General features: G+C 41.8%; 1 protein-coding gene and 1 long non-coding RNA gene across 5 annotated transcripts in view; one reads left to right on the forward strand and one right to left on the reverse strand.

Annotated features, from left to right (window-relative positions):
- Positions 1-12244, reverse strand: part of LOC140735369 (tektin-3-like) — a 116844-nt gene that overhangs the window by 48489 nt on the left and 56111 nt on the right. For 3 of the 4 annotated variants that reach the window (XM_073060344.1, XM_073060342.1, XM_073060345.1), the window contains exons 2-4: positions 11284-11969; positions 5271-5354; positions 3175-3245 (exon numbers count right to left, since the gene is read on the reverse strand). In XM_073060344.1, the coding sequence (XP_072916445.1) occupies positions 3175-3245; positions 5271-5354; positions 11284-11969 (841 nt within the window). Of the gene's footprint in view, positions 1-3174; positions 3246-5270; positions 5355-11283; positions 11970-12180; positions 12203-12244 lie in introns of those variants that run through there. The other variant, XM_073060343.1, reaches the window with a different exon arrangement.
- The window catches only part of LOC140735373 (uncharacterized), a 28112-nt gene that overhangs the window by 6161 nt on the left and 9707 nt on the right, over positions 1-12244 (forward strand). The gene's annotated exons all lie outside the window — the stretch shown is intronic.

Genomic DNA, 12244 nt, shown 5'->3' on the forward strand with positions numbered 1-12244 from the left:
GGCTGCGTCACTGTCTGGTATGGGGGTTGTGGGGAAGGCTACCGCACAGGATTGAAGTTGTAAGCTCAGTCAGCTCCATCGTGGGCACTAGCCTCTGTAGTATCCAGGAGCAATGCTTCAAAAAGGCAGCTTCCATCATTAAGGACACCCATCATCCAGGACATGCTCTCTTCTCATTGCTACCATCAGGAAAAAGGTACAGAAGCCTGAAGGCACACACTCAACAATTCAGGAACAGCTTCTTCCCCTTTGCCATCCAATTTCTGAATGAATACTGAACTCATGAATACTACCTCACAACTTTTTTTTTATTTCTATCATTTGTACATGACAGGAAACATGTCCTGAACTCATTGAATGCCATTTCTGCTTCTCATGCTCACGATGTACTTTTCTGCTGGGTTAGTCCCCTTAGAACAGAGATGAGGAGGGTATACCTCATTGAGAGGGTGGCGAATCTGTGCAGCTCATTGCCACAGACGACTGTGGAGGCCAAGTCAGTGGGTATATGTAAAGCAGAGGTTGACAGGTTCTTGATTAGTCAGGGTGTCAAAGGTTACAGGGAGAAGGAAGGAGAATGGGGTTGAGAGGAATAATGAATCAGCCATGATGGAATAGCAGAGCAGACTCGATGGGCTGAATGGTCTAATTCTGCACCCATGTCCTTTGATGTTATGATCTAAGAATCAGATGCAAGTTCATTATCCAATAACAAGCACTGGGACCACATGTTTCGGTCTATTGACCTGGGAATCCATGGCTCATTCTCACCCTGTTCCAGACCCTTTTCTGGCAGCTGGCATTAGGTAGGATGTACAGTAGAAGTGGATAAAAGAGAATGGGGGAGGAGATGATTGGGAAGTGGGACAGGATGAAAGGCTAGCCTGGAGAATGCAGACTAACTGACAGGTACCCAGTATGAGAGGGCATAAGGTTATGGAAAGGGTAGGAGGTCTAGAGTGGTTCTGAGGAAGAACCTTTTCACCCAGATGATGACTGGAGTTTGGAATGAGCTGTCTGTGCTGGTGATGGAGGCAGGTACTCAAAACATTTAAGAACAGAGGTAAGGAGGAATTTTTTTAGCCAAAGAATAGTGAATCTGTGGAATGCTCTGCCACAGTCTGTGGTGGAGGCCAAGTCCGTGGGTGTACTTAAGGCAGAAATTGATCGTTTCTTGATCGGTCAAGGGCATCAAAGGATATGGCGAGAAGGCAGGTGTATGGGCTTCAGTGGGATCCGGGATCAGCCATGATGGAATGGTGGAGCAGACTCGATGGGCTGAATGGCCTAATTCTGCTCCTATATTATATGGTCTTACGGTCTAAATGCTAGTAATGGTTTTGGTTTAAATAGTTACTTGATGGTCAGCAGGGACACACTGGACAGAAAGGCCTGTTTCTAAGTTGTATAACTGATTAATGGTCCCATGGAGCTAGTCTAACTGCCTCAGTGGCATGAAAAGGGCGCAGTAGGGCTGGGTCTGCTACCACATACTCCACAATTGAGGTTAGCCAGTTGCCCAGTTGGTAACAACAGGGAGTGAATGCTCGTTGCTTCTGACTAGGTCACCACAGTTGAGGCTCGGAGGATCACTTAGGTCCTAGTCACTGGTGGCACTGGAATTGTGGAGCTATTGGTGAGCAGCTACCTCACAGCACCATAAGACATGGGACCAGATTAGGCCATTCGGCCCATCAATTTACTCCACCATTCTATCATGGCTGATTTATTACCCCTCGCACACCCATTCTCCGTTCTCCTGCAATCTTTGACACATTTACTAAACAAGAACCTATAAAAACTTCCACTTTAAATATGCCTATCAACTTGTCCTTCACAGCTGTCTGTGGCCATGAATTCCACAGATTAGCCACACTTTGGCTAAAGAAACATAGAAAACCTACAATACAGGCCCTTCAGCCCACAAAGCTCTGCCAAACATGTCTTTACCTTAAAAATTACCTAGGGTTACCCATAGCCCTCTATTTTTCTGAGCTCCATGTACATGTCCAGGAGTCTCTTAAAAGACCCTATCATATCCACCTCCACCACCGTCGCTGGCAGCCCATTCCACGCACTCACCACTCTCTGCATAAAAATCTTACCCCTAACATCTCCTCTGTACCCTCTTCCAAGTACCTTAAAACTCTTAAAATTCCATCTCATCTCTGTTCTAAAGGAATGTCCTTGTATTCTGAGGCTCTGCCCTCGGGTCCTAGACTCTACCACTATTGGAAACATCCTCTCCATGTCCACTCTACATTCAACAGCTTTCAATAAGACCCCCCCCCCCCCCACCATTCTTCTAAACTCCAGTGAGTACAGACCAGAGGCACGAAATCCTAACAAGAGCAAGTCCAACAAGCATGTGACTTGTCAAGGCACAAAATACTCCAGACTAAATGTTGGTAAATAGGATTAGTGTAGATAGGTACTTGGTGATCAGCAGGAGCATTGTGGGCAGAAAGGCCTGTTTCTGTGCTGTACAGCTCTAATATCCCAGGATGCCTCAGTTTCCTCACACATGCCAAAAATGTGTGGGTTGGTCTGTGTGTTGACTGCTATTTATTGCTTCACCCCCACCATATATGTGGCTGAGAGAATAAAAGAAGGCAGGTGCATTGTTAATGGGACCTGTGTGATACTGGGTTGCAGCATATTGATTGGGCAAGTGGCGTTGCACTGAACACTGGTATGAACTTGATGCACCATCAATAACTCTCGGAGACGTGAGGCGAGAGATAGGCTTTTATTAGCTGGAGGAGAGCAGTCAGCAGCAAGAGACCATCATACAACATCCTGGAGACTGAGGGAGGAGCAGTGCCTCCAATCGCCTTTATACTGGGGTCTGTGGGAAGAGCCACAGGAGCAGTCGGGGGTGGGGGGGGGGGCGTGTCCAGACAGGTATATGTAGTTCACCACAGAACTCAATGATTAGACTGGTACCTTCCACGTCTACAGTTAAAGGATATCAGGAGATTATAGGAAAGACCTTCACATTAAGGAACATTAGGTAGAAAGGCAATCATACAATAAAATAAGTTTTTTGTTTTAATTATATATGAATGAATTTTCCAATATATATACAGAGTTTGCTAGGCCTAAACAAATGATTACATCCGACGAAATTTCATTCAAAGTTCTTGCACTATAGCAAATTTTAAAATTACTTACGAAAGTTGCTCAGCGGTTCTCTCTATGCCTCTTTTCAATCTTTCTTGAATGCACTTGATAATTCTCATTTCCTTTTAACAAATAACAAGACAAAGCTAGAAGTGCTTTCTAATGCTGGTGATCATAACACTCATAACACCCCCAGCAAGAGGAAGGTGACCGGCCTTTAGATACATCAAGCTCCAGCCTACATCAGAAACTTATCTGGTCCAGAAAGCTCTTGAGAGGCTTGTCCCTTGGACTTCCTGTAAAATGTCCCAAATGATGGAAGTTTGGAATCAAATGCATGAGGAAATTTGGGTTTCCATGCAGTGGACTTCAGTGTAAAGGGTCTGAACCAGGAAATAAGCTGAATGCCTAAAGAGCTGACAAAAATGTCATAAATATTGTTTTATTTCTGCCCCTTAAAAAGTGGGCCCCGACCCTAAGAATGGGAAAAATAGGTCTCAGCAAATAATGAATTTTTGCTATTTCCTGCTTCCTGTCACCTGATAGAATGTACAAAGGACCTTGGCTATTAGATCCTGTGAATCCACTGGCATTCCCTCCTACCTATCACACTTCCAATCTGGGAGATAATGGTAGGAAAAAGCAATAAAATCCGTGAAATGGATCTGATGTTCAAACTACTCAACTGTTCAGGTGGCATTTGTGGAGAACGATTAATATTTGAGGTTATAATCTTTCTTTTCTGATGCAACATGACTCTACTTCTCTCACCATTGATGCCATTTAACTTACTGAGTATGTCCCCAGCCTCATTTTATTTCAGATTTCCAGCTTCTGCAATATTTTATTTTTGGAATGGAAGCTCCAAGTTTCCCAGTGAAGGAGAGTCTTGTAACAGCCTCCTTTAGCCATCTTGAGCCCAGCATTTATAACTCAAGGAAACAATCTTAGCACTTCATCATCCCAGAAATGGGTTCACTGGTTATTCCCTTGGCATTCCACTCAGGAATTTGGCTTTAATATTTGCTATTGATGTAGAACACCAACATATTGAATGTTCAGAATGCACTGGTCCACATATTTCAAGGCCCTTACCCATGGCTTTGCCCTTTTTTTTTACGACTAGATCATGAAGTTAATTTTAGGTTACCTCATTCAGTTTGAGTTTCTCTAAAGCCAGCTTTCAAAATTGCTAGCACAACCTCAAAAACAATTTTAAGAAACGACTAAACACCAGAGTTTCGGGAGGTGCCAGAAATCTTGAGCAAGATGCTGAAGAACTCAGCAGGTCAGGCAGCCTCAATGGAGGAGACATTCTGGGCCAAGACCCTTCATTGGGACTCATCAGGTCCTGGTGAAGGGTCTTGGTCCACAATGTCAACTGTTTATTCCCCTCCATAGATACTGCCTGACTTGCTGAGTTCCTGCTGTACTTTATGTGTGTGTTTTCACAAAAAGAATGACCGGGGGAATCAATGTGGCCTCCTCCGAGTAGCAGAAAGTTAAAAGTTACAACACTTGGGCTAAGCTGCTTTTCACTTCATACACGTGAGGGGATTTAATCGCGGTTTCGCAAACACTCTACTGATATCAGCCTATTTGTTAACACGCAGAGAAAAAAGGCACATTTGCTGATATTTTTGCACTGATTAGTGAATACTGCTGGGCTACATGATCCCAATACAAGCACAAACTGATTCAGATAGTTCCTCGGCCATTTCAAGCAGATTCCACCATTGAAAAGCAATATGCAACGTTCATTTCTGAGGGAATATAATCAGGCTTCTGAGATGGTTTACTTCACTCTGACCTTTCAACTGTGGGAGTGTGCCACGAGTCAGCACCAACCATTCATTATCACCCTGCACTATAATAATCTTCGGGTAGATCACTATTCACTTTGGGTTTCAGAGTTCACCAACTCTCAGGCCTACATTCTAATACAGACTGGAACAGGCTCGATTGGCAAAGCCTTGCAATGTGAACTAATGTGCAAGGTGTTGTTGCTCAGTAGAATCACGAGGACAGTGCTTTTCAGCAACTGGTGAAATGTACTGCAGGTACCAGCTGTGGTGGTCAACGGACACTAAACATGGTCCATCCCAAATCCATTGTGCTTTCGTGCCCAATGGCACTGAGTAACTCACCTCAAGCAGCTGCGTCTCCACTTCATCATGAACCAAGTCAATGCCCATCCTCTTTTCACGGTGGTACAAACATTCTTGAACCATCTGAAATAAAGAATATCCTTGTATTTTTGTATTAAACTCATGGATTAAACTTTGAACTCTGCAAAACTGAGTCTCAGGCAAAAATTCTAGAATTATCATTGGTTATCAATGAACACCACTACCAGATAAAACTACAATCCATCAAAACGCTGATTATTCATTGCTGAGGTAAAACAGAAGTGTTGCAATTGCTCAGCCAGTCAGTCAGCATGTATGAAGAGATAAACAAAGTGAACATTAGTGAACTTACACAATGTGCAAATTGCACAGCAAAGACATTACCCAAGGGAAGACAAGGAAAAGAGTAATCAGGGCCTCAGAGATAAGGTAGGAGCACAACTACCTGAGAATTAGAGACATGAGAGTGAAGGGCTAAGGCAGAGTTATCAGGAGGATTAAGTTTCTTATCTAAAGATATCCTGCCACATGGTCTCTCAGTTAGTCTCCACAGCCATGCACCTTCTCAGACATGAATTAAGGAAATGGTGCCCAAGCATTCATGGTTAAAACCCAGCTACCTCACCACAAGTTTGTAACCTTAGAGAAACTCCCAACTGCACATTGATCTTTGTTTTTTAAAACTGAAATTCCAAATACACAACACACTTAAACATTGCATTGTGAGAGAACTTTAAGTCAATTATCACTCAACACAGTTCTTGCAAATATTTTACCATCTGAATTTCACTTTGGAAGGAAGCCATATGGCTAAAATTTGCTTCCTCATTTTGATTATTAATGGTCCTCTCTCAACTGGCACTTGTGGTTAAAATACAAAGTTTCAGAGACAACTTCACTCGCCCCATTATTGAAATAATCCCACAATTTATGGACACACTTTCAAGGACTCTTCATCTCATATTATCGATAGTTATTCCTAATTTTTTTTTCTTTTTTTATTTGTAGTTTGTTGTCTTTTGCACACTGGTTGAATGCTCAGGTTGGTGTGGTCTTCCAGTGATTCTATTATGGTTATTATTCTATCATGGATTTATTGAGTTTGTCTGCCATAAGAAAAAAAATCTCAGTGTTGTATATGGTGACATATACTGTATATACTTTTATCATAAATTTACTTTGAACTTTTGAATAAAAGAAACTGTTGATGCTGGAAATTCGGAGCAACACACGAAAAATGCTGGAGAAAGACAGAAGGTCAAGCAGCATCTCTGGAAGGAAAGGAACAGTCAAAATTTCAGGCTGAAACCCTTCATCAGGACTGATGGAGTTGACTGATGAAATAATGGTTTATATCTTTCTAATCACCGGATTAAAAGTTTTGAGAAAATTAAAATTATTCAAAGAACAACTGCTTAAACAAGTGAAGACACACATACAGTAGTTTAACAAGCTAAGAGTATTCACCAACACCCCTTCCCCCTGAAAAATATGTCTATCTACTAACATTAATGCATCTGTGGTTTTCTGATGAACGAGCAGTTCTCAAGAAATTCCCTTGAACTAAGATTATCTCTAATCCCACACAGTGAATTAATGGACCATAAGACCTCAAGGCTTATCTACCATTTGGCCCATGGATTCTGCTACACCATCCCATCATGGCTGATTTATTATCCCTCTCAACCCCATCCACCTGCCTTCTTTCTGTAATAGTTGATGCCCTGACAAATAACCTTTATTTTGAATATACCCAACACCATCCATAGCAATAAATTCCACAGATGCATCACCATCTTGCTAAAAAAATAAATTCCTTCTCATCTCAGTTTCCGAAGGGATGTATTCTGGAGGCCATGCTCTCTGGTCCTAAAGTCCCTCACTGTATAGGAAACAAGCTCTCCACATCCACTCTATCGAGGCCTTTCAACATTTGATAGGTTTTAGTGAGATTCCCCCTCTCCCCCATTCTTCCAAACTCCAGCACATACAGGCCCTGAAGCATCAAGCGCTCCTTATACGTTAACCCTTTCATTCTCAGGATCATTCCTCTGAACCTCCTCTGGACCCTCTCCAATACCAGCACAACTTTCTTAGATAAAGGGCCCATAACTGCTCACCATACTCAAAGTGTGATCTGGCCAATGTCTTAATTGTACAATAAGATAGTTCTTAGGGATATACATTCCAAGGAGGTGGGTACCTCTACAGCTGAGATGAGAAATTCCAATATCAGTCTGTCATTATTTATGGTATTTTAGTGCTAATTCACACTTGAAGCTTATGCTAATTCTGATAATAAAGATGTCTTTAATATCTGATGCAAGAGCAATGCAATGTCATTGATTGTCATAGTGGGGTCAAGGGATATGGGGAGAGGGCAGGAACAGGGTACTGATTGTGTATGATCAGCCATGATCACAGTGAATGGTGGTGCTGGCTAGAAGGGCCAAATGGCCTACTCCTGCACCTACTGTCTATTGTCTATTGTCAGTTTCATAAATAAATTGATAGATAAAGTAGATAAATAGACAAATAAATAAATAGACAGATCAATGGATAAATAAGTAAATGGATGAATGAATGAATGAATGAACAAAATAATAGATGGATGAATGGATGGATAAATAAATAAATAACACTGTTTACAAAGCGAGGGTGAAAAATCAAGACAACTGTAGATACTGGAAATATGAAATTAAAAAAATAATGTGGGGAAAACAGTAGGTCAGGTAAGAGAAATGGTTATTGTTGTGGGTCAGAAAACCTTCTTTGGACTTCTGCTGAGTTTTTCCACTCCACTATTTTCATTTTATATTAAAAACTGTAGACTTTGACCAATAGTCCTATTTCCTCTGACAACAAGTGCTGATTAATACAGGATTGGTGCACCAGAGCCACAGGGCAAGAAGAAGGGATAAGCTCTGACTTTAAGTAATGATCACTAACGTGATCAATGGGATGATCTACATTTCTTGGAGTGTTTTATCTTCCCTCCACCACATTGCAGGGTCACTGGAACGGGTCTAGAATTTAGCACTTTTAGACAGGAGAAAAGTTAAAACAGATAACAAGATTAAAACTTGGCAAAAAAAGAGACAGAATTTATGAAGGGAGGTGTAATTGTGTGCTTGATTTATTTATTACAGAAATGAAGCTATCTTTTGTAATAACTCATGTATTACTTCTAATTTAATGCATTTCAGAAACTGATAGCCAATTATATTTTTCTAAATGAAATTAGTGTGGACTAACTCATTTTGCTACTTCTCCATTTTTTGGCTTAATTAGTATGTTAATGACTGCTACCAAGGCTTGGCCAGGCTCAGCAGCTATTTACATCCCTTGCAAGTTGTTGGTAAGCACCGCCAGGTTTTGCACTTCATTTCATTACTATTTATTTTTCTTAGAGTTAACTTACAATGTTTGACAACCTTCCATGAATGCATGCCAATTATTCTCTTAACATGTTCAAAATATTCTTGCATATAAGATATAGGAGCAGAATTAGGCCTTTTGACTCACTGAGTCTTCTCCGCCATTTCATCATTTCCCTCCCAGCCCCAATCTTCTGCCTTCTCCCTGCATCCCTTCATGCCCTGACTAATCAATAATCTGTCTACCTCTGCCTTAAATATACCCAATGACTTGGCTTCCACAGCTGCATGTGGCAAGAAATTTCACAGATTCACCACTCTCTGGCTAAAGAAATACCCCCTCATCTCTGTTTTAAATGGACGTCCCTCTATTCTGAGGCTGTGTCTTCCTCACATCACCAATTTTCATTCCCAACCCACTGCCCAACAGCAAAGGGAAGAATGTGCCCTATCTCTTTGTCTATACCCTTCCCTATCAGCCCTTTATCAATTACTCTCTCCCTTCTTTCCCTGCCCATTCCATCATTCTTTCCTTACTTGTTAAAACCCATTGTCTTTACACCAGAAGGTCATTGTAGAAGCAATTGACTGGGTCCTTGGACAATGATCTAGGTCTCCTATAAATTTTGCCCTGGGACTGAGATTTTTAAGTTTGGGGGGCGGGTTGTGGGATCTAGGCAGTACAGATAAGGCCAGTATTTATTGCCCATCCTTAACTGCTCTTTCAGAAGGTAGTGGTGAAAACCAAGTGGCTGGCAGAACCATTTTGAAGAATATTTAGTAGGTAAACACGAAGAGTGGGTTCAAAGTTCATATTTTCCCGACACAGGAGCAGAATTATGCCATTCGGTCATGGAGTCTGCTCCAGCATTCCAACACGCCCAATTTATTGTCCTTTTCAACACCATTCTCCTGCCTTCTCCCCTTAACCTTTCCAACTCTTACTAACAACCCATCAACTTCCACTTTAAATATTCCCAATGATTTGGCCTCCACAGCTGTCTGTGGCAATGAATCCCACAGATTCACCACCATCTGGCTAAAGAAACTCCTCCTCATCTCTGTTCTAAAGGAAGGTCCTTGTATTCTGAGGCTGTGCCCTCTGGTCCTAGACTCCCTCACTACTGGAAACATCCTCTCCACGTCCACTCTACCAAGGCCTTTCAATATTCGATAGGTTTCAATGTGATTCCCCCCCCCCCCATTCTTCTAAATTCCACTGAGTACAAACCCAGAGCCATCAAATGCTCCTTATATGTTAACCCTTTCATTTCCAAAAATCATTCTCGTGAACTTCCTCTGGATCTTCTCCAATGCCGGCACATCCTTTCTTAGATTTGTGAAAGCCAATCAAAGCTGTCCCACCTATATTTACCACAAACTTAGCCACAAAGTCATCAATTCCAATATCCAAATCATTGACATATCACATGAAAAGATGTGGTGTCAATACCAACCCTGTGGATCACCACTTGTCACCATCAGCCAACCAGAATGGGCCTCCTTTATTCCCACTCTTTGTCTCCTGCCATTAGACAATCTTCTGCCCATGCCAATATCTCTTCTATAAAACCATGGGCCCTTACCTTGTTTAACAGCCTCATGTGTGGTGTCTTGTCAAAGGCCTTCTGAAAATCCATGTAAACATCATCCACTGTCTCTCCTTTGTCTATCCTGCCCGTTATTTCCTCAAACAATTCCAAATATTTGTCAGACAAGATTTCCCCTTAAGGAAACCATACTGACTTCAGCATATTTTATCTTGTGCCTTCAAGTACCCCGAAACCCCATCCTTAATAATGGACTCTAACATACCTAAAAGTGCCATGGAAGGACCCTCACCAGAGAATGGCTGTGGGGGAAGAGGGCAGATCAAGAGCACTTAGGGATGGGCAATAGATATTGGGCTTGCCAGTGACAGCAGAAAAACTATGAATTCAAATTAACTTCAGCGCTGAATAACGTTCTCTTTTACTGACCAAGGGACAAAACATCATTGCATTCCAAACAACAGATCTCAAAAGTGATTGGATATCACAGTCGTATTATTATTCCTTCAATTATGATTGGCTTAGTTCCTTCCATCAGACAATAAGCAGGACTTTGCTTAAAATATGTAATTAATATTTATGGGCATATGTAATTTAAAATATGCATGTGAAAAAAAAAGTTCAATCGTTTTCTTTTATTCTGGAAATACAGAAGAATGTGCATTCCAAAACACCATCTAATTGAATCAGATGAATTAGAATAGTCAGTCAAAAAAAAATCAAGTTATCCATGGTATAATGAGCAGCTGGGTAATCAGAGAGGATGCTCATGTGATTCACTAACTAGGAACCAAAATCCCAGCATTTTAAATCAATAGCTGAAAGATGTAAATTTATCTTACACACCAAACAACCGGATTCTGTGCTCTATTATTCTACCTCTAATCACTCCAATCAGCAAATTTTAAAATTTGAGATATGGCTTCAGAAAACTAGGTTTGTAAACATTCTACAAAATCTATTTTAATTATCTCAGTTTCAAAACTGCCAAAAATGATCATGTGCTGTAAGTTATTAGCAGATAAAAATGTTTACAGCGAGTAATTAAGAGTTATTATGTCATTTTCCACTCTTTTCAGCAGTGGACATAGTTAATTGTCTGACCTGGAGGTGTGTATCTGTCTCCTCCAGAGCTTTCTCCATTCTCCTCTTCACTTGGCCCAGAGCATGAATCTCCATGATCATTTGGTCAAGTTCATGGTCGAGCTCCGACTTCCAAAAGCTGATGTCCTCCACCCTTTGCCCAATGTTGACGCTGGTGTCATTCTGTATTTTCCTCGTCAGCTGGGCCTTGTCCAGGATGAGTCGTGAAGTGTCCTCCCTGAGCTTCTCGGAATTGTGCCTGGAACAACTGGATTGTTTGTAGTTGTTGTGGTTGGCCTCCACCCATTCTCCGGGGGTGTATCTGCTGAAAAGGGCGATGCGATTGGAGCTTCCCGGGGAGCAAGGATCCATTGCAGGGCACGGGTCGATCACAGAGCACGGATTCACCACCGGGCAGTTTGTTGGCGGTCGTGGAGTAATCGCCGGGCATGAATGCATCACAGGGTATGAAGGCACGGGGCAGTTAATGATGGGACCCCCGCTCACTGCCGAACAAGAGGTCATTGGTGGATACGAGCTCATCACGGGGTACTGCCTCCCACACAGGTTCTTAGTATAGGGGGCAAGGGTGGTGTTGGCACCTGCAACCTTGTAGTAGGTGCTCGGTCTCCATGGCAAGTTAACACTACTGCACCTAGTTTCCAGATCTGTTGTACAACACCTGCCATACATGGTGGCTACAGTGCCTGCAAAACAAATGGACTTCTATTAGCTTGGAACTATGATAAACAGTTTTTGACTTAAACCTAAGGCAACGAAACCTTGACTTCTTTTTAGAAAAACAGAAAAACTCCTTATGTCAAATCCAGTCAACCCCAACTAAAAGATTAGTGCACCGGACCTTGAGCGCATACAATTATAGTAATGACATAACCGGTTATCATAAAACTTTCTTACGACGCATTATGACATACGCGACATCATAAAGTGGTCCACCGTGAAGCTCACGAAATAACCAAGA

This window comes from Hemitrygon akajei, chromosome 11, assembly GCF_048418815.1.
Source record: "Hemitrygon akajei chromosome 11, sHemAka1.3, whole genome shotgun sequence".
Taxonomy (NCBI): Eukaryota; Metazoa; Chordata; class Chondrichthyes; order Myliobatiformes; family Dasyatidae; genus Hemitrygon; species Hemitrygon akajei.